This window comes from Neophocaena asiaeorientalis, unplaced genomic scaffold (genome assembly GCF_003031525.2).
Source record: "Neophocaena asiaeorientalis asiaeorientalis breed wild unplaced genomic scaffold, Neophocaena_asiaeorientalis_V1.1 scaffold229, whole genome shotgun sequence".
NCBI lineage: Eukaryota > Metazoa > Chordata > Mammalia > Artiodactyla > Phocoenidae > Neophocaena > Neophocaena asiaeorientalis.
The window spans coordinates 4,062,163-4,088,312 of record NW_020174096.1 but is presented as its reverse complement, the minus strand read 5'-3'; the positions used below and the strand labels follow the sequence as shown (position 1 = coordinate 4,088,312).

Here is a 26,150-nt window from a genome sequence, read left to right as displayed (position 1 = left end):
CCATTAGCATCACCACAACCACCATTAACATCATCACCACCATTATCATCACCAACACCACAGCCATCACCACCATCACCATTATCATCATCACCACCACCATCATTATCATCACCACCAGCACCATCATTGCCATCATCACCACTATCACAACCACCATCACCACCATTATCATCACCACCACCACCACCATATTTTACTTACTGCCTATGATGTGCTAGGCACGTTACATGTATAATCCTTATAACTTTATTGAGTGGATAGTGTTATCATCCTGTCACAGATGAGTAAATGGAACTTTACAGAGGCTAAGTAACTTCTCCAAATGTGAGTCAATGTCAGTCTGAGTCCAAAGAAAATGTGAGCTTTTAACCACTCTGCTAAATAACCTCCTTTAAGTAAAAAATGGAGATTTTCTCTGAATAGTCAGATTTTTGACTGTGTATTAAAACACTAGGAAACTTATTCAAGCCCACTCTCACTTTTCTTAGATGGTAGTTTTAGAAATGTCAAAACTGTATGGGTTGTATGCACGGGCTCTTTATCCGTGATTTACCAGAATAGCTGGTTGAGGAAAAAGCAAGCAGAAGCTTGGGATAGAAGAAATGTTTTAAAAAGAAATAGCCAGACGATGGCAAGCATAGATTCCTTTGGCAAGTCAGAGTAGATCTTCCGTTTCCTCTTCTAGAAAATTGTTTTGCATGATTCTCCTTTACCACAAGTAAGTAATATGCCAAAATATTTAGCTACGTTTGTTTTTCCTTCACTTCAATCCCCTATCAGATTGATATTCATTACATTTAAAGTACTTAATATCCTTAATCCTTCTGATAAAATCTATTAATATCAAAATCCGATTGACAGCTTTCCTTTAATGCTGATGATTACAATTTAGAGCAGGGGTTGAAAACATGTTTGCCATGGGTAGCCACCACTATGTTTCACTTTATTAGGCTTTGGGTGGGGGGTGTGGTTAAAGGCATAACTTCAACTAACTAGAAGGTGTTAGAGCAGCTTAGTGGCTACAATCCTCTGTATAAGCTGCACTGTGCATTTATGTTAACTACATGCCCTTCCAGGCATTTGAGTTTATGAATCCTAATTTATGATTACCAGCTACCAAATAAAGAGTGTTAGCCATCTGCCTACTAAGATATGTGTCAAATAAATATTAGTTTAATTAAAATAACTAATAGGTGTTCTTATATACACTTGATTTCTGTGTAAATTACTTTCCTTTCACATGTATTAAATCCTGTGTCTTTTTCCTAATTTTGTTCTTACTCTGATGAATTTAACCCATTAGATTTCGATCTTAGTACTTTTGAATTTTATTATATGACTCTATCCCAGCTCCTGGCTTCAGTTAGGCTTCTGGATCCTGTTTAATTCTAGTGAGAAATTTCAGTAAATAGCTTGAGCATGAATTCCTGATAATTTCTAAGGCATAAAGACTGGTAGTTCTTTGATTGAAGAAATCATGGAGAGGAGGAGGGTTTGGCATTATTCCTGCTGTTTGGGAGTCCCCAAGACCACCCATATGATTGATGATCCACTAAAAGGACACACGGGACTCAGAACATAGTAGTACTCATGGCTAAGATTTATCCCACTCCCACTCTCCTTCTAAACCTGGCAGTGGACAGAGTAGGACTGCTCTTTTCTCCATGTACAAAAATGCAATACAAGTATAATGTTGCTTCTCAGGAAAGCCTTTTAGAGGCAGCTTTTACTGAAAGCTGGCACCTAGACACCTTCTGCCTAGCAACTACCAAAATACCAGACTTCTAGAAGGAAAGCAGGTGTTCACCGTAAGTCATGTTGTTTATACAATCTAGGCACAGCAAAGCATTCTTATCATTAGGCAACTTTTCCTATCAGTGCAGGAAATGCTTTCGGAGCTGAGTTCCCAGTTACAAACTAACAGCCCATTTTGATAGAAGATTCTTTTAAAAATAGCAACTTCAGGCCTGCTATGATAACTCTTTTCTGTAAACCTACACCCTAGAATCCACTGTGATAAGGTGGAGAATAAAAAGTTATAAAAAGAAGAAAGGATTTCAAAAAGAGACCAGTAGCCTGGACTACAACATCATACCAATGCTGGTCAATTTCCCAACTTTGTAGGAAATTCGTACAAAGTTGAAAAGAGCCCGCCAACCAGCCAGCTTCAAATTTTCACTTGTAATAGTGTTTTCATCAGAAATCAGCAAAATCCACCAATTGTAATAAACTTAACCTCATCTCTATTTCCATCTTATTAAGGACTCCTAATAAGAAAGTTTGATTCATCTAAGAGTTACTCTTACTCTCAGAAAAAAGATGGAGAGAAACAAGAATCTTAGATGTTACATTGCCTAGATAAGCTAGAACTGGCACATCTGAAAGTTAAATGTCAGATGAAGAGAACAGAGAAAACAAAAGCCAAGGGACATCTATAAGACAATTTTTTTTTTAAGCAAAAATGTGGTGTATGGTGTAAGGCTTTCAAGCTCCCATCAGAGAGCTCAAGTAAAATCCAAAATGAAGAAATATCTGGGTTGGAAACTTTCCCCCAAGGAGGGGAAGCTAGAAAAGACACAAAGAGGAAATGAAAGTAACATCGGTCTTGATATTCAGTCTCACAAATTTATATTTCATGTGAGAGGGAAATATATGCAATGATTTTTAAGTAAAATTGTGAGTGATGTATGTTCTATGCTTTTTCTTCTCACCACCACCCTTCCAATAATAATTTTTTTAGCCACTACTTTGTGCCTTTGCAATAGAAATTCACAAAATATCAGTGAACAAAATAAAGATTCCTGCCCACATAAAACAGGGAGCAAGAGACACAAGGGAAAAAAAAATAATAAACAAGTAAAGGATATAGCATGTTAGGAAATATCAAGTGCTATAGGAGAAAGTAGAGCAGGTTAGTGGTGTAGTGTGAGGGTTGGGGACAGCGTGTTGCAACTTTAAAGGGACAGGTGAGGGTCACTTCCCTTATAGGAAGTTATACTGGAGCAAAGACTCAAGGAGGTGAAGGAGTTAGTCACGCAGATATCTGGAGGAAGACCATTCCAGGCAGAGAGGACAGACAGAACAGAGCCCTAGAATGTCCAGGGACTCAGAAGGAGGTAGCTGGGGCTGGAGTAGATGAACAAGGGAAGGAGTAGGAGGGAAAGATTCAGCTCATGCAGGTCCCTGTGGGTCATGATAGAGATTACAGCTCTTATCCTAAGTGAAATGGGAAACCCTGAAGAGCTAGAGCAGAGCAGTGACGTTCTCACACTTATGTTTTGTAAATATCACCTTAACAGCTGTCTGAAAAGGGACAGTTGGCAAAAATTGAAGAAGGGAAACCAGTTAGGCAGATAGGGCAGAAGTGCAGGCAAGGTGCAGAGGTGGCTCTAACCAGGAGGGTGCAGGGCAAATGGTACGAGGTCCAGATTCTGGATGTATTTTGAAGGTAGAGACTACAGAATTTGGATTTGGGGTATGAAATAAAAAGAGGATCCAATGTGGCTCCAAGGTCTGAGCCTGAGTAACTCCAAGGCTGATGTGTCCATCAACCGAAATGGGATTGGCTGAAGGTGAGCAAGTTTGGGCCTGGGGAAGATCAGGAGAGCCCAGCTATGTTAAGCTTGTGGCATCTATTAAACACGCAAGCGCAGGTGTTGAGGAGGCAATTAGGTATAAGAAGTGAAGAGTTTGAGAGAGAGTTCTTGGTTAAAAATATATATTTGAGAGTTATGGGTGTATATTCCACACTTAAAGTCCTGACACTGTTAAGACCACTAAGGAAGTGAATTCCTAGAACCAAGAATTAGAACAACGAAGAACTAGTGCTCAGGTGAGGGACTGGCTTCCCAAAGGCATAAATGACTGATAAGGTTCACAGTTCTCCCCAGGGTGTAGAGTCTGTATTGCTTATGGCAAGAAAAGGAATCGGGATCAAAGAAAGAATTTCAGGAGATCTCCCGGCCTTTATCACCTGCCTACTTCCCAGAAGTCACTTGTAATTATATCTTTCAGGTCAGTATGCCTTAAGAATGTGAAGAATTGGAGGCAGGTGAGAATTACGAATAATAAACATCTTCAAAAAGACAGTAGTTGAGGCCAAAGTTGTACTGTATTTTAAATTGTATTGTTTCCCCACCTAGTGGTCAGAAATCAGCTAGTTCCATTTTCTATTTTACTCAGACATCTGAAGAGGAACTGAAATGGGTCAAAGGAGCTCATTTATCAGTTTTAGTGTTCAAATCAGTATCTTTAGGGTAACGCATTTCTTGGTACCATTTAAAAAAATTAATTATAATTTTAACAGTATAACTCATTCATATGAACACAGAACCAGTGGTTGAATATTGTGGTATACAAAGCAAATTACATGGTTACTAATAGTAATGAAACAGGAAAAGTGAAGTAATAAATAATGGAAATGACTAAGGTTGGAAAAGGAAATGTTAAGCAGTTCTTACCCTGAGGTCATTCTTAGTCAGTGTAAGACTTTTCTTTTTCTGGCTCTAAAATTATAGGAAAAGTAAGAATTTACCATTATAACCTTTTTATTAGTTAGAAAAGCTTAACACTTATGACAAAATTCAAAACCCATTTATGATAAAAGCCCTCCAGAGAGTAGGCATAGAGGGAACTTTCCTCAACATAATAAAGGCCATATATGACAAACCCACAGCCAACATCGTCCTCAATGGTGATAAACTGAAACCATTTCCACTAAGATCAGGAACAAGACAAGGTTGCCCACTCTCACCACTATTACTCAACATAGATTTGGAAGTTTTAGCCACAGCAATCAGAGAAGAAAAAGAAATAAAAGGAATACAAATTGGAAAAGAAGAAGTAAAACTGTAATTGTTTACAGATGACATGATACTATACATAGAGAATCCTAAAGATGCCAGAAACCTACTAGAACTAATCAATGAATTTTGTAAAGTAGCAGGATACAAAATTAATGCACAGAAATCTCTGGCATTCCTATACACTAATGATGAAAAATCTAAAAGTGAAATCAAGAAAACACTCCCATTTACCATTGCAACAAAAAGAATATAATATCTAGGAATAAACCTACCTAAGGAGACAAAATATCTGTATGTAGAAAATTATAAGACACTGATGAAAGAAATTAAAGATGATACAAATAGATGGAGAGATATACCATGTTCTTGGATTGGAAGAATCAACATTGTGAAAATGACTTTACTACCCAAAGCAATCTACAGATTCAATGCAATCCCTATCAGACTACCACTGGCATTTGTCACAAAACTAAAACAAAAAATTTCACAATTTGTATGGAGACACAAAAGACCCCGAATAGCCAAAGCAATTTTGAGAAAGGAAAACAGAGCTGGAGGAATCAGGCTCCCTGACTTCAGACTATACTACAAAGCTACAGTAATCAAGACAGTACAGTACTGGCACAAAAACAAATACAGATCAGTGGAACAGGATAGAAAGCCCAGAGATAAACCCATGCACAATGGTCACCTTATCTTTGATAAAGGAAGCAAGAATATACAATGGACAAAAGAAAGCCTCTTCAATAAGTGGTGCTGGGAAAACTGGACAGCTACATGTAAAAGAATGAATTTAGAACACTCCCTAACACTATACACAAAAATAAACTCAAAATGGAATAGAGACCTAAATGTAAGACCGGACACTATAAAACTCTTAGAGGAAAACATAGGAAGAGCACTCTCTGACATAAATCACAGCAAGATCTTTTTTGATCCACCTCCCTAGAGCAATGGAAATAAAAACAAAAATAAACAAATGGGACCTAATGAAACTTCAAAGCTTTTGCACAGCAAAGGAAACCATAAACAAGACCAAAAGACAACCCTCAGAATGGGAGAAAATATTTGCAAATGAAGCAACTGACAAAGGATTAATCTCCAAAATTTATAAGCAGCTCATGCAGCTCAATATCAAATAAACAAACAATGCAATCCAACAATGGGTAGAAGGCCTAAATAGACATTTCTCCAAAGAAGATATACAGACTGCCAACAAACACATGAAAGAATGCTCAACATCATTAATTATGAGAGAAATGCAAATCAAAACTACAATGAGGTATCACCTCACACCAGTTAGAATGGGCATCATCAGAAAATCTACAAAAACAAATGCTGGAGAGCGTGTGGAGAAAAGGGAACCCTCTTGCACTGTTGGTGGGAGTGTAAATTGATACAGCCACTATGGAAAACAGTGTGGAGGTTCCTTAAATAACGAAAAATATAATTACCATATGATCCAGCAATCCCACTACTGGGCATATACCCTGAGAAAACCATAATTCAAAAAGAGTCATGTACCACAATGTTCATTGCAGCTCTATTTACAATAACCAGGACATGGAAGCAACCTAAGTGTCCATCGACAGATGAATGGATAAAGATGTAGCACATATATTACTCAGCCATAAAAAGAAACGAAATTGAGTTATTTGTAGTGAGGTGGATGGACCTAGAGTCTGTCATACAGAATGAAGTAAGTCAGAAAGAGAAAAACAAATACCATATGCTAATACATATATATGGAATCTTAAAAAAAAAATGGTCATGAAGAACCAAGGGGCAAGACAGTAACAAAGACACAGACCTACTAGAGAATGGACTTGAGGACACAGGGAAGGGTAAGAGTAAGGTGGCACAAAGTGAGAGAGTGGCGTGGACATATATACACTACCAAGCGTAAAATAGGTTGCTAGTGGGAAGCAGCCGCATAGCACACGGAGATCAGCTCAGCGCTTTGTGACTACCTAGAGGGGTGGGATAGGGAGGGTGGGAGGGAGGGAGACACAAGAGGGAGGAGTTATGGGGACATGTATATGTATAACTGATTCCCTTTTTTATAAAGCAGAAACTAACACACCATTGTAAAGCAATTATACTCCAATAAAGATGTTAAAAAAAATAGCACTTTCTTCAACATATTTTGAACATTAAAAAAAAGAAAGAAATGCTTAACACTTTCTGGAATTTTGAGACTTGCCATATCAGTCATGCACTCCCAGACAGTCTTACCTAAGTCCATTTGCTTTATGAAGTCATAGTTTTATAATTTCTCATGTGTTAAATACAGGAAGTCATATTCCAGAGAAAAATTCATGGGATTTCATTTTTAGTAAGGTCAGGTATAGAACAAAGTTTTATAAGTCACTTAGATTTCCTCCTTCTTCTTTAAAAATCAAACTGAGAATTAAGAGCTAAAGTCACGGAATAAAGGTCATGAATAGCGAATAAGGTATAAAGGTCAACAGTTCCCATCTTTAAAAGTCAGGAAATAGAGCTCTAATAGCTTTCTAAACATGACATTAAATTAATTTTGCTTTTCCTGTTTAATTCTGTATGCTTTGTTTATACTAAAACAAAGAACTATGGTGAAAGGCCTTCTTGAATAGATGTCCTTATTGTAACAACTGATAAGCTTCCTTTTCTTCTTTACCGGCTCCCTCTTTTTACTTTTCTAGGACTTGGGTTGTGGCTAGTGTCGTTGTTTGTCTCTTTATCTCTCTGTGTGGCTTTTCTCAATGCCTGGAACACTTTTTTGAGCAGTTGGTGACAGTTTGATCTGGGTCTATCCTTGACACTCACCTATTTCTTCCCCTCATCTTTCTTCCTTTTATTCTTCACTGTTATTCCTATTCTTAACACAATTTCATATTTAGTGACTATATTAATGTTCTATATATGGTGAATTCAGACCTATATAAAACTAAAATTTATATGCTATAATGTTGGTTCCATGAATATATATATGCATATAAACATTATCTACAAGTAATAATTGGTTGACATTAAAGTGCAGGTGTATATGTATGAGTGTGCTATGCAGATCCCCTTCATTTTGCAAATATTTGTAATTCATCCAAGTGTTTCAGGAAGTAAACTGCAAGTCTAGTAGTCTTTTTAACTTATATTCTTCTTCAAAAATGATAATAAACAATTCACCTTAGTAATAAGCGTTCGTTTCTTAGTATTACTAAGACATCGTTAATTTGGCCAAAAGAAATCAAAGTCCTATACATAAGAGGAATTATTCTAATAGCTTCCTAAAAATGACAGTCATAATAATAAATTAACTAACAGTAATAATCTCTTTATTCCAAGGGCTTATGGTTTTGTAGTAGGAATAGAGACCTACAAGTAATTGCTCTATAATTATAGCAATCCAGAATAATCTCTGTAGTGAGCAATGTATGACATATGGAAGCAGCAACTGTGTGAGCTTGGGGGAGTTGGGATAACTTCACAGAGGAGGGAGTGTTTAAAAAGAGGCTTAAAGATTTAAAGATTAAGGAGGGCCACAGCAGGGGATGATGAGAAGGGAGAATTATTCCAGAGAAGGCAAACAGCAGGGGGGCTAAGCATGGAGAAACAAGAAAGCAGTGTTCAGAGAATAAGTGAATTCAGTATTAATATGTGAAAAGAAGACAATGTAAGAAGAGGAAATATGGAAAATAAAACTCTAAAAGAGCAGGACAGATTTAAGAACTATATACCATGAAAAGAACTATAGATTTTATTCTGTAAAATGTCAGTGTATTTTTATGTCTAAGGTATTTATATCTTGTGCTTTTAATTAATATTTAATTCACTAAAGTTAATAATGCAAAGGCCTAATTTATTTTAAATACTTAAACTCACATAATATAACTTGCTATGCAATTTATACACCTAGCAATTTTTATTTAAATAAGAATAATTATTTTCAGGGGGATCTCTGATTAATGATTGGAAAACTCAGACTAACTTCTTTCAGATCAATAGTTATGTTTATAATAAATTTAAGTAATTAAACTCCCTTACATGTTTCCCATTATGTGTATAAATTTACATATTGAATTTTTTTTTCAAGCATTTCTGGTACCTACCTGACTGAACAAATTTCATAACTCCACTCAGCAAAACCTCCCAAGAACTTAAACGACTCTTGTAAACCTATTAAACCATATCCATTTCTCTTATCTACTCCAACTGCATTTGCAATTGGATTTTTCTTATACTTCTTTTTTAAATTTTATTTTATTTATTCTTTTATACAACAGGTTCTTATTAGTCATCAGTTTTATACACATCAGTGTATACATATCAATCCCAATCACCCAATTCATCACACCACTATCCCCACCACCCCCCAGCTATCCCCCCTTGGTGTCCATATGTTTGTTCTCTACATCTGTGTCTCAACTTCTGCCCTGCAAACCGATTCATCTGTACCATTGTTCTCGGTTCCACATACATACGTTAATATACGATATTTGTTTTTCTCTTTCTGACTTACTACACTCTGTATCCATGTCTCAACAAAAGACCCAATTTCGTTCCTTTTTATGGCTGAGTAATATTCCATTGTATATATGTACCACATCTTCTTAATCCATTCATCTGTCAATGGGCATTTAAGTTGCTTTCATGACCTGGCTATTGTAAATAGTGCTGCAATGAACACTGGGGTACATGTGTCTTTTTGAATTATGATTTACTCTGGGTATATGCCCAGTAGTGGGATTGCTGGATCATATGGTAATTCTATTTTTCATTATTTAAGGAACATCCATACTGTTTTCCATAGTGACTGTATCAATTTACATTCCCACCAACAGTGCAAGAGGGTTCCCTTTTCTCCACACCATCTCCAGCATTTGTTGTTTGTAGATTTTCTGATGATGCCCATTCTAACTGGTGTGAGGTGATACCTCATTGTAGTTTTGATTTGCATTTCTCTAATATTTGTGATGCTGAGCAGCTTTTCATGTGCTTCTTGGCCATCTGTATGTCTTCTTTGGAGAAATGTCTATTTAGGTCTTCTGCCCATTTTTGGATTGGGTCATTTGTTTCTTTAATATTGAGCTGCATGTGCTGTTTATATATTTTGGAGATTAATCCTTTATCCGTTGACTCGTTTGCAAATATTTCTCCCATTCTGAGGGTTGTCTTTTCATCTTGTTTATGGTTTCCTTTGCTGTGCAAAAGCTTTTAAGTTTCATTATGTCCCATTTGTTTATTTTTGTTTTTATTTCCATTACTCTAGGAGGTGGATCAAAAAAGATCTTGCGGGCTTCCCTAGTGGCGTGGTGGTTGAGAGTCCACCTGCCAATGCAGGGGACACGGGTTCGTGCCCCGGTCTGGGAAGATCCCACATGCCGCGGAGCGGCTGGGCCCGTGGGCCATGGCCGCTGAGCCTACACGTCCGGAGCCTGTGCTCCGCAACAGGAGAGGCCACAGCAGTGAGAGGCCTGCGTACCACCAAAAAAAAAAGATCTTGCTGTGATTTATGTCAAAGAGTGTTCTTCCTATGTTTTTCTCTAAGAGTTTTATAGTGTCTGGTCTTACATTTAGGTCTCAAATCCATTTTGAGTTTATTTTTGTGTATGGTGTTAGGGAGTGTTCTAATTTCATTCTTTTACATATAGCTGTCCAGTTTTCCCAGCACCACTTATTGAAGAGGCTTTCTTTTGTCCATTGTATATCCTTGCCTCCTTTGTCATAGATTAATTGACTATAGGTGTGTGGGTTTATCTCTGGGCTTTCTATCTTGTTCCATTGATCTATGTTTCTGTTTTTGTACCAGTACCATATTTTCTTGATTACTGTAGCTTTGTAATAGAGTCTGAGGCCAGGGAGTCTGATTCCTCCAGATCCGTTTTTTTCCCTCCAGACTGCTTTCGCTATACAGGGTCTTTTGTGTCTCCGTACAAATTTTAAGATGATTTGTTCTAGTTCCATAAAAAATGCCATTGGTAATTTAATAGGGATTGCATTGAATCTGTAGATTGCTTTGGGTACTATAGTCAATTTCACAATGTTGATTCTTCCAATCCAACAACATGGTATATCCCTCCATCTGTTGGTATCATCTTTAATTTCTTTCATCAGTGTCTTATAGTTTTCTGCATACAGGTCTTTTGTCTCCCTAGGTAGGTTTATTCCTAGGTATTTTATTCTTTTTGTTGCAATGGTAAATGGAAATGTTTCCTTAATTTCTCTTTCAGATTTTTCATCATTAGTGTATAGGAATGCAAGAGATTTCTGTGCATTAATTTTGTTTCTTGCAACTTTATTAAATTCATTGATTAGGTCTTGTAGTTTTCTGGTGGCATTTTTAGCATTCTTTATGTATAGTACCATGTCATCTGCAAACAGTGACAGTTTTACTTCTTCTTTTCCAATTTGTATTCCTTTTATTTCTTTTTCTTCTCTGATTGCCGTGGCTAGGACTTGCAAAACTATGTTGAATAATAGCCATGAGAGCAGACATCCTTGTCTTGTTCCTGATCTTAGAGGAAACGCTTTCAATTTTTCACCATTGAGAATGGTGTTTGCTGTGGGTTTGCCATTTATGGCCTTTATTATGTTGAGGTAGGTTCCCTCTATGCCCACTTTCCGGAGAGTTTTTATCATAAATCAGTGTTGAATTTTGTCAAAAGCTTTTTCTGCATCTATTGAGACGATCATATAGTTTTTACTCTTCAATTTACTAATATGGTGTATTACATTGATTGATTTGCGCATACTGAAGAATCCTTGCATCCCTGGGATAAATCCCACTTGATCATGGTGTATGATCCTTTCAATGTGTTGTTGCATTGTGTTTGCAGTATTTTGTTGAGTATTTTTGAATCTATATTCATCAGTGATATTGGTCTGTAATTTTCTTTTTTTGTAGTATCTTTGTCTGGTTTTGGTATCAGGGTGATGGTGGCCGCATAGAATGAGTTTGGGAGTGTTCCTTCCTCTGCAATTTTTTGGAAGAGTTTGAGAAGGCTGGGTGTTAGCTCTTCTCTAAATGTTTGATAGAATTCACCTGTGAAGCCACGTGGTCCTGGACCTTTGTCAGAAAAATTTTAATCAGAGTTTCAATTTCATTTCCTGTGATTGATCTGTTCATATTTCTTGTTTCTTCCTGGTTCAGTCTTGGAAGGTTATACCTTTCTAAGAATTTGTCCATTTCTTCCAGGTTGTCCATTTTATTGGCATAGAGTTGCTTGTAGTAGTCTCTTAGGATGTTTTGTATTTCTGCATGTCTGTTGTAACTTCTCCTTTTTCATTTCTAATTTTATTGATCTGAGTCCTCTCCCTCTTTTTCTTGATGAGTCTGGCTAATGGTTTATCAATTTTGTTTATCTTCTCAAAGAACCAACTTTTAGTTTTATTGATCTTTGCTATTGTTTTCTTTGTTTCTATTTCATTTATTTCTGCTCTGGTCTTTATGATTTCTTTCATTCTGCTAACCTTGGGTTTTGTTTGTTCTTCTTTCTCTAGTTCCTTTAGGTGTAAGGTTAGATTGTTTATTTGAGATTTTTCTTGTTTCTTGAAGTAGGCTTTTATAGCTATAAACTTCCCTCTTAGAACTGCTTTTGCTACATCCCATAGGTTTTGGATAGTTGTGTTTTCATTGTTATTTGTCTCTAGGTATCTTTTTGATTTCCTCTTTGATTTCTTCAGTGATCTCCTGGTTATTTAGTAACGTATTGTTTAGCCTCCATGTGTTTGTGTTTTTTACGTTTTGTCCCCTGTAATTCATTCGTAATCTCATAGCATTGTGGTCAGAAAAGATGCTTGATATGATTTCAATTTTCTTAAATTTACCAAGGCTTGATCTCTGACCTACGATGTTATCTATCCTGGGGAATGTTCCATGCACACTTAAGAAGAAAGTGTAGTCTGCTGTTTTTGGATGCAATGTTCTATAAATATCAATGAAATCTATCTGGTCTATTGCATCATTTAAAGCTTCTGTTTCCTTATTTATTTTCATTTAGAATGATCTGTCCATTGGTGTAAGTGAGGTGTTAAAGTCCCTCACTATTATTATTTTACTCTTGATTTCCTTTTTATAGCTGTTAACAGTTCCTTATGTATTCAGGTGCTCCTATGTTGGGTGCATATATATTTATATTTGTTATATCTTCTTCTTGGATTGATCCCTTGATCATTATGTAGTGTCCTTCCTTGTCTCTTGTAACATTCTTTATTTTAAATTCTATTTTATCTGATGTGAGTATTGCTACTCCAGCTTTCTTTTGATTTCCATTTGCATGGAAGATCTTTTTCCGTCCCCTCACTTTCAGTCTGTATGTGTCCCTAGGTCTGAAGTGGGTCTCTTGTAGACAGCATATATATGGGTCTTGTTTTTGTATCCATTCAGCAAGCCTGTGTCTTTTGGTTGGAGCATTTAAACCATTCATGTTTAAGGTAATTATAAAAATGTATGTTACTATGACCATTTTCTTAATTGTTTTGGGTTTGTTTTTGTAGATCCTTTTCTTCTCTTGTGTTTCCCAGTTAGAGAAGTTCCTTTAGCATTTGTTGTAGAGCTAGTTTGTTGGTGCTGAATTCTCTTAGCTTTTGCTTGTCTGTAAAGCTTTTGATTTCTCTGTCAAATCTGAATGAGATCCTTGCCAGTTAGAGTAATCTTGGTTGTAGGTTCTTCCCTTTCATCACTTTAAGTATATCATGCCACTCCCTTCTGGCTTGTAGAGTTTCTGCTGAGAATTCAGCTGTTAACTTTATGGGAGTTCCTTTGTATGTTATTTGTCGTTTTTCCCTTTCTGCTTTTAATAATTTTTCTTTGTCTTTAATTTTTGCCAATTTGATTACTATGTGTCTCGGCATGTTTCTCCTTGTGTTTATTCTGTATGGGACTCACTGCGCTTCCTGGACTTGGGTGGCTGTTTCCTTTCCCATGTTAGGGAAATTTTCGACTATAATCTCTTCATATATATTCTCTGGTCCTCTCTCTCTCTTTTCTCCTTCTGCGACCCCTATAATGCAAATGTTGTTGTATTTAATGTTGTCCCAGAGGTCTCTTAGGCTGTCTTCATTTCTTTTTTCTTTTTTCTGTTCCACAGAAGTAAATTCCACAATTCTGTTTTCCAGGTCATTTATTCATTCTTCTGCCTCAGTTATTCTCCTATTGATTCCTTCTAGTGTAGTTTTCATTTCAATTATTGTATTGTTCATCTCTGTTTGTTTGTTCTTTTTTCTTCTAGGTCTTTGTTCAACTTTTCTTGCATCTTCTCGATCTTTGCCTCTTTTCTTCTTTTGAGGTCCTGGATCATCTTTAGTATCATTATTCTGATTTTTTTTTCTGGAAGGTTGCCTATCTCCACTTCATTTAGTTGTTTTTCTGGGGTTTTATCTTGTTCATTCATCTGGTACATAGCCCTCTGCCTTTTCATCTTGTCTGTCTTTCTGTGAATGTGGTTTTTGTTCCACTGGCTGCAGGTTTGTAGTTCTTCTTGCTTCTTCCTCCTCCTGTTGGAATTCCTCCTCCCATTGCTGGACCCCCAGGTTGGGAAGCCTTACGTGGGGCTCAGAACCTTCACTCCAGCGGGTGGACTTCTGTGATATAAGTGTTCTCCAGTCTGTGTCACCCACCCAGCAGTTATGGGATTTGATTTGACTGTGATTGCGCCCCTCCTACCATCTCATTGTGGCTTCTCCTTTTTCTTTGGATGTGGGGTGTCTTTGTTGGTGAGTTCCAGTGTCTTCCTATCGATGATTGTCCAGCAGCTAGTTGTGATTCTAGTGTTCTCACAAGAGGGTGTGAGAGCATGTCCTTCTACTCTGCCATCTTGGTTCCTAGTCCTTTTCTTATACTTTTTAAGAAACGTTTATTTAAAAAAATTTTAAGTGTATAAAAGGCAAGAATAGCATAGTATGCACCCATGCACCCTTCCCCAACTTCAACAGTTTTTAACTCACTACCAATCTTGTTTCATCTATACTCCCCCACTTCTCTCTTCTCATATTACTTTGAAACTAATGCCAAGCATCATGTAATAATAACCATAAATATTTCAGTAGGCTTCCCTAAAAATAGACTCTATGTATTAATTTAAGACATAAAGTCTTCAAATTTCCAGTTTTCTCTTAAATTGTATGTGGGTTTTCTTGTTTTTTTGAATAAGAATCCAAGCAAAGTCTATGGCTTATATGTTTTGTAATTCTCTTTCAATCTCTAGGTTCACCCTCTCTTTCTTTCTTTTTAATTATTGCAATTTATTTGTTGAGCAAATCAAGTTGTTCGCGGGCGTTATAGTTGCCCACAGTCTAGATTGCACTGATCGCTTCCTCACAGTATAGCTTGTGTGTTCCCTATTCCTCTGGAAATTGGTAGTTGGATACAGATGGGTGCTTGATCAAATTTAGTTCTATTTTCTAAATGTACTTCTTTCTTTAGTTAGGTAAGACTCCTTCCTTGGTGATGATATATTCTTTTATTAGGAGCTCATAATTTTGGCTGACTCTGTTTTATGAGGCCAGCAGCCATTGACATTAACACTTAGAGTCCTTAGTTTTCAACTAAAATATTAAGTCTAACTGACAATTTTTTAAGTGATGTGACACAGATTTTCAACTGAATATCTAATATAGTAAATCTCTTAAATACTACAAATACTTAAAATATTGAACATACATATATTGTCCCAATGATTAGAAACAGATTTTTGTACCATGGGCTTGAATTACTTCATTGTTTCTGTATTTAATTCTGAATCATCCAAGATCTAAAAAAGGCTGACTAAGAAAAACAAGTGTCGTGTCATGATCAATTTCACTGGGCCTTTACACTTACCTAGGTAGTAAGCTATGCATATGTGTTAAATTTTAAATGTTTGATTTTTTTAAAAAGTGAGTTTATTAGATAACAGTTTATGACCACATATGTTTATCATCTCAGGTGGAAACTGAGACATGTATATCCATGGCAATTCTTCCTGGGCTACAAGAGTACCCACTAGCCCTTTTTTATGGTCTCAGTGATAGCAAGGCACTTCCTGCTCACATTCTTCAAATGGTGTCAATTTCACATTAGAAAGATCACTTTGGCAGCAGCATGTAGGAGGGACTTTAAGGGTAGGAAAGATGAAGAGCAATTCTCATCACTAGAAGACTGTCCAGAAGGCTACTACATGGGTCCACACTAGCAATGATAGAATCCTGTTCTTGTGTCTAGCAGGATAGAGGAGAGACAGAAGGGGAAGTGCATTATAGGAGACACTAAATACTCAGAACTTGCAGAACTTACAGAACTTGATTAATTCGATGTGGGACTGTAGAAGAGTGAGAAATAAAGGATGACTTAAGGCTTACGTGGTTAAGGGAATTGTGGTGCGATTGACCAAGGTAAGAAACTTAGTAGGAAAAACAGGTTTAGTGTCAGTGAGACATACAAATAAAGATAGATAGGAAGATGATTAGATAGATAGATAGATGAATGGATGGATGGATAGATAGTTAGATAGATAGATAGATAGATAGATGAGTCTGAAACTCAGAAGTGAGATCTGGGCTAGAGATTTCAACACCAAGATTATATGTGAAACTATGGAGTTATATGAGAACATGAGACCATCTAGAGGCAAATGTAGAGTGAAAATAAAAATGAGGAAGCCAAGACTGGAACACAAAAGAACACCATCACTTAAAAGGGGAAGTCAGAGCAAATTAACCGACAAAGGAAATTGTGGGGTAGTGACCAGAGGGACAAGAAGTGAGTGGGAGAGATTTCTCATGGAAACAAAGGAGACTCCAGGAAGGCAAAATAGCCAATACTGTGATAAGAGCCACAAAGCAATCAAGTAGGTGCTGGCTGAGAAGTGTTTAATGGATTTGGTAATCAAATCTTTTAAGAATAGTTTCAGTGAAGGATTAGCAAGGGAAACCAGATTGTAGTCAATGAAGAAATGAGGAGGAGGAGAGCAAGTAAAGTCGGTGAGTATGGACAGTTTTTTCTACTTTGGGAAAAGGATGATGGCCTTATGGTAATGTGGAGGATTTAGAAAGGTGAAGAGAAGTGTTTGTCCTTCATGAATGAGAGTAACTTGGGCTGAGGGAGAAAACAGTAGTGAGATATTTAGGGATGGGGAGTGAAAGAAGAAGAACAATAATAGTAATATAAATAATATGGTGACACACAGAAGGTAGCGAATAAAAGGAGTAAAATAATTGATCATTCAGATAGGATTCAGAACACAGATGGAAGGAACTTCGGTAGGGACAGGTAAGGATGGGCGTAACTGTAGATAAGCTTGGGAGTTAAAGGAATGTATTTTAAGAGAGTTCACCCCCAATAAGTGCTATTTTATCAGTGAAATAAGACACAAGATCATCTGATGAAAAGAGAAAGGAGAGGAATAGGAGATCTGAGGGAAGCAATGAACGTTTTGAATAGCAATTGGGAAGGATGATGCAAGAGAGGGTTGACTAGAAAAAAAGTGTAATGAGATTATAGAATAGTGTTGGGGGTATAGCTGAGATTGAATGTCAATTATTGGTAATATCCTAAATCAGTAAAATGGCAATTTTCCCCAGTTATGCAAATCAACCCAAGAATAGAAATAGAAAATATAGATGGTTCCATAAATCATTAGGGATTCATGAAGCCCAGGTATTGATAGCTGTTATGAGCAGTTGGAGTGAAGTGGTTTGGAATGAAGCACCTTGGAGTTCAAGCCACAAGTGATGGAAGCAAAACCAGATGGAAAACATCTGGAAAAGGGTGATGAGTCAGGATTGGAACTAATGATCTTTGGAATCTGTACTGTACAGCCAATCATATACCTTCAGAACCAAGAATTGACTTATTGACATACTGTCCTTTTAACAGAAAAATATTTCTGCTCTGAAACTAAACTACTGATTAATTGTAGATACTCACTTTGAATGGGCAGTGCTGTGCTCAAGCTCCCCGATTCTCCATTTTTTGCAGCAGTAGTGGCATCAATACAAGGCTAAAGCCTATTCTACTGACTTCTGAAGTTTTAAATCAGAGCAGATATGAAAGAGAAGAGTTATTTTTAAATGATCCTTTTATTCTTTTTTCTTTTTCATTGTAAGGGGAGCATCTACTTGTTCCATTTTCACTTTTTCTTCTCTCTTGTTTTCAGAAGCCCTGTAAATGAAGAATATCAAGATAGTGTCATGCACTCTGATGGTAAGAGGCGAAAGATGTTTTATTTATTTTTTCCCTCCGATACGGAAGTTTGAGTTAATTATTCTCATTGGATCATTAATGGGTCATTATCGTCATTGGTCCATGCAAGACCCGTCTCTTATTTTACTTACTTATTTATTTCCTTTTATCTCCATGACCCACTCCCTTTCCTTCCTCCCCTTTACCAGAGACAAATATTCTAATGTACTTAGTGTGTGTCTTTTGTACATATTCTTTGCATGCTGTTGTATGTGTATATGTACATGTTTCAATTTACACAAACTGTATATTATAGCTCACTCTGGCCTTTTTTTTTATATTCAGCATAATGTGTTTTGGGGGGCTCCTCCATGTTATATATGTATATTTAATTTCTTTCTGTTAACTACTGCACAGCACTCCATGGTATGCATCCTATGCATTCACATTTCACCTTCAACTCGCTGGTACCACAAATAATAGTTCAATGCACCTTCTTGTCCATATCTCCATGTGGACCTCTGAGAGCCTTCCTTTATGTATATCCAGCAGTAGAGTGGCTGCTTGTAAGCAATGGTTTAGTCATTCCAACTGAGTAGGATTAGAGTGCTCTCCAGAAGAGCTGCATCTCTGTGTACTCCCATCACAGGGCATGAAGATTCCAAGATGCCTACCTTTCGCCAGTGCATAGTACTATGCAGCTTTCCAGTTGTTTCCAGTCTTACATGCATAAAATTATGACTTGTTTCATTTTCATATCTCTGCTTGCTGCTGAGTTCGAATACTTGATTTGTTTAATAGCCTTTGTGGTTTTCTCTTCTGTACGTTGCCAGTTCCTATTCCTTGACCATTTTTTTCTTGGGGTTGGTATCCTTTTCTGGATGATTTGCAGGAGTTCCTTTGTATTCCAGATATTAATCCTATGTCAGTTGTAGACACTGCAAATATCTTCTCTCATTCTGTCCATTGTCTATTAACTTAGTCCATGCTGTCCTTCACTGAACATAAATATATTTTGATATAATCAAATTCATTAACATTTACTTTGTAATTTATACTTTTTAAGTTTTATTTAAGAAGTCCTATCCCTAGGAAATACAAATATTATCTTCTATGAACTTTAGCCTTTATAGTTAGGTCTTTGATCTCTTTGCAGTCCACTTTTGAGGCATTAGTAGAAATCTAGATTTGTTGTCTCATGTACAAAGCCGGTTTTCCCATTACCATACTCTGAAATCCACCCTTTTCTCATTAATTTATAATGCCACATTTACTGTATTAGCTCTATCGATGTGTTTGTGTCTTTGCATATATAGGTGTGTTTGTGTGTGCATAATGTGTGCTTCTATTTGTGTGTGTGTAAATTTGTGTATCTGTCTCTGAGCTCTCTGCTCTATTCCACTGGTCTATTCATTTGTATATCAGTTCCACACTGTTTTTATTATTATTGTTTTAGATGATGTCTTTGTACCTGGTAATTTATTGATATTACCAAACCCTTGAGCGGTAAAATATCTTTTTAAAAAATCTTATTAACTTGATTTGTTTGACACATGAAAGCAAATCCTTGGGAACAAGTAAGTCGAAAAGTGTGAACAAGTTATGATTTTCTGGTAAAATCTTTGTTCCATCCTGCAAGCCCACAAAACCAAATGTGTATGCTTTTCATAAAGAGAATAAAGAGTGTCTTCATTAATTTTTGGCTTTTGCATTATTTTATGAAAGTCAGTGAAATGATTTTATAATTAAATTACAAGATTCAAAAAAGCCATAGTAAGAATCTAAACTGCATATTTTATTTTGTACTTCTATACATTTGGTAAATTATAAGTTCTGTTACATGATGAACTGTTTTGAATATTATATTACATCTAATAATACTGTATTAAAGCACTTCTTAATTACAGTACATTAAATTGTATTCTTTTTTTAAACACTTTAGGAACTGGAAATCTGGATGAGGTCAGTTTTTTTTTCCTTCTCATATTATATTGCTGTAACTAGAATATGTAACAATTATTGTGATTCATTTTCTATTGATATAAACCAACAAATGAAAATCCTTATGAGTAATGGTGATTTTTTCCATTTATAATCTTATTTCATCTAAAATGCCTGAGACATTAAACACCCATTATTACACTGACTCATAGTAATTTTGTAATGCTAAACATAGACTGAAGTCTGGCTACACATCTGAATTACATAGCAAGATATAAAATGAAATCTTTCTGTGCTTCCTTTTCCAGTCTGTCTCTAAAAAGGAAACAAAAATATTTTAAAGCCAAATTGACACACAAATGTATGCTTGTTTTACTGATTATTTGAGCAATGTAATATGTGTATGTTCCCTTATTAAATAATTACAGTTAATCATTATTAATGTTTTTCTTGACAGGAACAAGAGAGTGAAGGAGAAACATATGAAGACATGTATGAGTTACATTTTTTTTACCATGATATTTTCCTTCTAAGATGAATATAATGATTTGTATGAGGGAGAGTGGAGGGATATTCAACACTGGGAGGGAAATGACGGGCATTCAAATGATAACCTTTATTTCAATACAAAGGACTAAAGATTCTTTTCTTGTCTAAGGATTTTACAGAGGATTCTATTAAAATGTCATCCCCGGAGAGGTCAGAGGCCTGCAGCCCACTACATAGCCCACAGGCAGGGAATCACAGGGACCGGGAATCTGATTTCTTGCTCTTGGTGTGTCCTTGGGCACATGAATTCTTGTATACATTACAATGTCCTCACCTAGACAGCGCTTCACCTCACAACCTTGCTATGAGAGACGATTTAACACAGCACCAGATGCCAAAGTTTTAGCCTGCTAAACAGAAAGGTGTTAGAATGGGTTCCAAAATGGGTTTCTGGGTAGCCCGAGACTAAGAAATTTCTTGGAAAATGAGTAGAAGTAGAATGAATATGTTATTTTATCTTTTGTTGATTCAAATATGTTAATTTTCCCTACCCAGTTCTTATTCAACTAATTCTGACTAAAGTTTCTGAATTAAGGTTTGTACATGTGTGTGCAAGTGCATGTGTGTATGTGAACTTGTACTAGTGCGTGCACGAGAGAGAGAGAGAGATTAATTCTATTCATGCCGACAGGCTGCAAGAACCGCTATAAACTGTGCTTTCCACTTGCCTGCACGAGCTGTAAGGGCAGCAGAACCTTAGGAAGGCATCCTCATTTGAATGCCTCCTGCTGGTTCTAAGAACAGTCTCATACACCCAGGAATTTTGACAAGCCTTGGCTTTATACCTTCACCTATACTTCTTCACATACTATCTTCTGTTCTGGGTAGAAACCTCTCTGGATAGGGAGCCCTGACACGTCAATGCCCGTGGATGCTAAAACAAACTTACAATTTTAATCCACAGAGAAACATCCAAAGAAAGAGAGAAGAAAAGGGAAAAGGAGGAAAAGAAGAGATTAGAGCTGGAGAAAAAGGAACAGAAAGAGAGAGAAAAGAAAGAACAGGAAATAAAGAAGAAATTTAAAGTAAGAGCTTGCTTGCCGAAGGGTGAAAAAGAGTAACCTCTTTTTATAACTTTCACACAAAAGGGGCACAATTCTTGAAACCTTACATGGTCGGAGAATTACTTAATCATTGTTTTCTAAAGAGTAACTACCTTCACAATAGTAATGTTTTTGTCCAATAATCTCCTTTACCCCTGCACTAAAAAACTAATGCAATAAAGTCCAAATAAAATATGGTGGGAGCTCAGGAAATTTTATGTCGATTGAGTGAAAGAGTACTTGATTTCTCAGACCCATCTTGACCCTCCTTGTTATGCATTTCATTTTATCCTACTCATAATATGAGCTCAGGACCACACACATACACATCCCTGTGGCATGTATTATAGCGGTACGAGGGACAGAAGTGTCTCTGGATTAACCAGACCTGTCGTAATAAAGCTCCGTGAGCTACCTGATTGCTGCTGTCTAGACCTGACTTACATTTTTGCCTTTATTTTAAGCTGACCTACATTCTGACTTGATACCTGCTGTTTCTCCTCCCTCTTCATCCACCTGGATTTCTGACCTCTGTCTTCTCTGATCTCTGATTTCTAATTGTGTGCTTTCTATTACTACCACCACTACCACTATACTTGCACACTATACTCTTTTGTCCAGCATGTCTTTGATGACATGGCCCTTCTGGGGTGGGTCTCGTATGTCAGCTATAAAGTGATTATCTAGCTACAAAACTATTCTTCACTATAAAAAGGATTCATATCAAGTTTCCTTTAAATATTTAATTCCTCCTGAACATTTACAATATGGTTTGAATTATAAAAATGTGGTTTATATATAATTTCCCAGTATATTGATTATAGTAAAACAAAGATTCAACAGCAGGGCAAAGGGAAAATGTAAAGCTTAGAGTCAGTTGGACAGATGTGGATTCAAAGTCCAACTGCACATGCAAATTATGTGATCATGGGCATATTACCAAACTTCTCTGAATCTCAGATCCTTATTTTTAAAGTGAGTCAATGATACCTCTCCTGAAAGATTTTTATGGAATTAAATAAAATAATGCATGGAAGGCACTGTATCTATTATAGGATCTCATTCAATTTTGCTGACTACATTAAGCAAAATTAAGATTACGGTATGAATACTAAAACATTTTACTCATACAGAATGTATGGCTACCAATGTTTATAGTTTTCAAGTGGAAAACATGAAAAACTAATTTCTTAAATGAAAATCTTTATAACATACTTTTTATGAAGAGATTGTTTGTAGTTTTGAAGGAATGGTGTCAAGCTTTCCCTTGTGGGTTTTTTTTTGAGAAATCAGTTTTGCATTGTTTTACTCATTCATTTGAATAACATTTGTTAGTAAGAAAAAAATAGGATATGGAAGATATACCACCAAATATGAACTCAAAAGTTTGTCGAGACTAGGACTTCACACGCTATATTCCTTCCACAAAATGTTAATAGATGTTCCAATTAAATAAATAAATGTGAGAACTGTTACATAGCTTCACATTTCATTAATTCCAAGACAAAATATTTCACATTTTAAAATTCTGATATTAAGATGCGTTTTAACATCGTTGGCATATCAAAATTTCACTTAAGCTATTTTCTTTCTTTCTTGGTGGTGCATAATTAATGATATGTCTCACAATTCATCACATCACAAGTTCAATAAAATAAAGTAGACCTTCTTCAAAACTCACAATGCATATTTGCATATCAAAAGGTCCAAGAAATTCTGTTGAAAAGACCAATTTTGGATTAGGAAATGTTTAGGATTCATGGCCTCTAAACTAGATTATTCCCCTGCTGTCAAGAAAACACTGTACTATTCAGGATATTAATTTAAAAACCTCTCATAATATTTGTTATTTTTATTATTCACAAAGCTATTTCTCTGTCTACCAAGCAAACCACCAGCATACCCCATAAAAACACATAGCACCCAGCATGTCGTACATAAGTGGTATTCGGTTCTCGGTGGCTTTCTCTGCAAATCTTTCAGAGTTCCCGAGGTCAACAGATCACTGCCACTCTCTCCTGGCCCCCGAGCATGTGCTTACCTGTTCTTTGCTGGTTCTGTCTGACCTCTGCAATTTTCCCCTAACCCCTCCTCTAAGAACATTCAACAGGAATGACATTCACCCTCAACTTCTAGTTCAAACTTGTAAATGTTGGTAATAGGCAGGTTGGCAAGTGGTGGACCTATTGTCTTTCAAAACCGCCTTCCTTAAAGATGTTCTGAATAGTAAAGAAGCCGGTCGTGATTTTTTTTTCCTCTTTGCAGCTAACAGGCCCTATTCAAGTCATCCACCAAGCAAAAGCTTGCTGTGATGTCAAAGGAGGAAAGAATGAACTGAGCTTCAAGCAAGGAGAGCAAATTGAGATAATCCGAATCACAGACAACCCTGAAGGAAAATGGCTGGGCAAAACAGCCAGGGGGTCATGTGAGTGCACATTTTCCTACGACTTCGAAGTGTTTTCTATTTGAGCCAATATTAATGTGAAAATTCTTCCAAAGCTACTCATAAGCATTAAGTTGGGAGCACGTTACAGGGTGGACAAAGATAGGAAGATTTTAAATGACAGGTATAGCTCCATCTTCACCTCATCTGTGTAATCTTTTTAGTGGGGAAAAATGTAAATATTTATAGTATCTCAGGGAGGAGCAAAGAGCATTAGGTTCTTCATTGAGGTTAAAAGGCAAAAATGATTCATATGAAATCACTTTGAAATCTTGAAAATAGACTCTAGGCTTACCCCAAACCACAACAGCATAAGACTTTGACAAAGTACAGTGAAACATGTGTCAACAAGTCTATAAATCAGAATTTCAAGCAAAGAAATAAAGGGAAAATTTAAAGAATAAGTGTGCAATTAATATTTTATCCACAACTTTAAGATATTTAAACTACAGTTACCTGAACATAAGTTGTTCCCCTTTTGGTAGATGGCTATATTAAAACAACGGCTGTAGAGATTGACTATGATTCCTTGAAACGGAAAAAAAATTCGCTTGGTGCTCTTTCATCAAGACCTTTTGAAGATGACCAGGAAGTATATGATGATGTCGCAGAGCAGGAAGATGTTAACAGGTATGTGTAAATACAAATTGTAAAGCAAATCAAATCATCTCTTTGTCAGATATTGTGGATTTTAAGATGCTAGAATTTTACTTTCCCTATTTCCTACTGCCCTCTATCACTAAACTGAATTACCATTTACAATCACTTCAATATGGATGAAAAGTCATTTGAAACTCCATAGTCTTTTATTTTACTCTTTGATTGTATGTATCAAATACTACTTGAAATATAATGGGCCATTTGCCAGATATTGCCAAACGTGTTGTCAATCCAAAATGCTGCTTTACAGTATTTATTCTGATTTGATCTTAAGGATATGCCTAAAGTAAGTATGACTTTGTAAAACTGAAGGATGAGATGTAGAAGTTAGCTCTGAAAAATATAAAGTGTTTTTTTCTGAAATCTGAGTCTAAATATATTCATCATTCTTATTTAAAAACATAACAGAAAAAAATGCTTTTTTAAGCCAACTCTACTTTGCTCTTTAAGAGTAAAAATGTAAAATCCCCTATGATCCCTGGCAATCAACTAAGGGTCCAACTTTCCATTCATTCCACTAGAATGGCATGACCTTCCCTGCAAGAATTATGGGAACATCTTTCTGGGGTAGAGGAGTCCAGAGGAGAGGATGGCGATCTTCTCCCACGTACCTTTCCTTCCCTTCTCTCTTTTCTCTGTCTCCAGCTCCCTTTATCCTTGCCTCCTCTTCTGTCTCTTTTTCCTAGCTCTGATCTTCCTTGTCCTTTCTTCTCCTTCCTTTTCCATTCCCCTTTTCTTTTCATTCCTTCTTGCCTCCAATATCTCCCTTTTCTGGTAAAGCCATAATCCCTTCAAGTTGAAGGAAAAGGAGAAGGAAAATCTCCAGCACGGTGAAGAATCCTCTTTTTTTTATGCCCATTTGTGAAATTGGGAAATCCCCCAAGTGATCCCAAAACACATGATCTGTGCTAGATCTTCACTTGGGAAAAAATGTGTCTGCATTCTTCATAACTCAAATTTTAAAGGAAAAATATTTTCATTATCAACCATTTTAAAAACGTAAAATGATCAAAACAGTAATATACTTTTGAACTATATGAAGAATTAAATTTCCCTCTTGTGGACTTTGAGCTCATGGCATCAATTAAACTTATGTTGCTCTCTGGCAGTTTTGTCTTTCTAAAATGAATAATAGGGAATTCCCTGGTGGACTGGTGGTTAGGATTCTGGGCTTTCACTGCCTGGGGCCTGGGTTCAATCCCTGGTTGGGGAACTAAGATCCTACAAGCCACGTGGCACAGCCAAAAAAAAAAGAATGATGGCCTTCCATGCCTTCTTACCATGTTATGATCATAAATTATGCAATATATAGCAAAACATGCAATGTATGCACTGGAGTTTACAGATTGTAAATTGGCCTTAGTAATAAGAAACACCTTGACCTAATTTGAAAGTCAGTAAATGCTAATTTGGGGGTCAAAGTTCCAAATGGCCATATTCTGAGAGTTACAGAATTTTCTGGACATGAGTATGCCATACCATGTATATTAGCAACATATATACCTTATGTTTGACTTTTATCTTTTAAAAAAAAACACACACATTTCTCTTATTTTGGAATTAAAGAACCC

At 36.4% G+C, this 26,150-nt stretch overlaps 1 protein-coding gene across 4 annotated transcripts in view; it reads left to right on the top strand.

Moving 5' to 3' along the window:
* Positions 1 to 26,150, top strand: part of FYB1 (FYN binding protein 1) — a 169,322-nt gene that overhangs the window by 116,386 nt on the left and 26,786 nt on the right. For all 4 annotated transcript variants that reach the window (XM_024754596.1, XM_024754597.1, XM_024754598.1 and 1 more), the window contains 6 exons: positions 17,918 to 17,964; positions 19,886 to 19,905; positions 20,342 to 20,376; positions 21,338 to 21,458; positions 23,742 to 23,901; positions 24,405 to 24,549. In XM_024754596.1, coding sequence (XP_024610364.1) covers positions 17,918 to 17,964; positions 19,886 to 19,905; positions 20,342 to 20,376; positions 21,338 to 21,458; positions 23,742 to 23,901; positions 24,405 to 24,549 — 528 coding nt within the window. The remainder of the gene's footprint in view (positions 1 to 17,917; positions 17,965 to 19,885; positions 19,906 to 20,341; positions 20,377 to 21,337; positions 21,459 to 23,741; positions 23,902 to 24,404; positions 24,550 to 26,150) is intronic.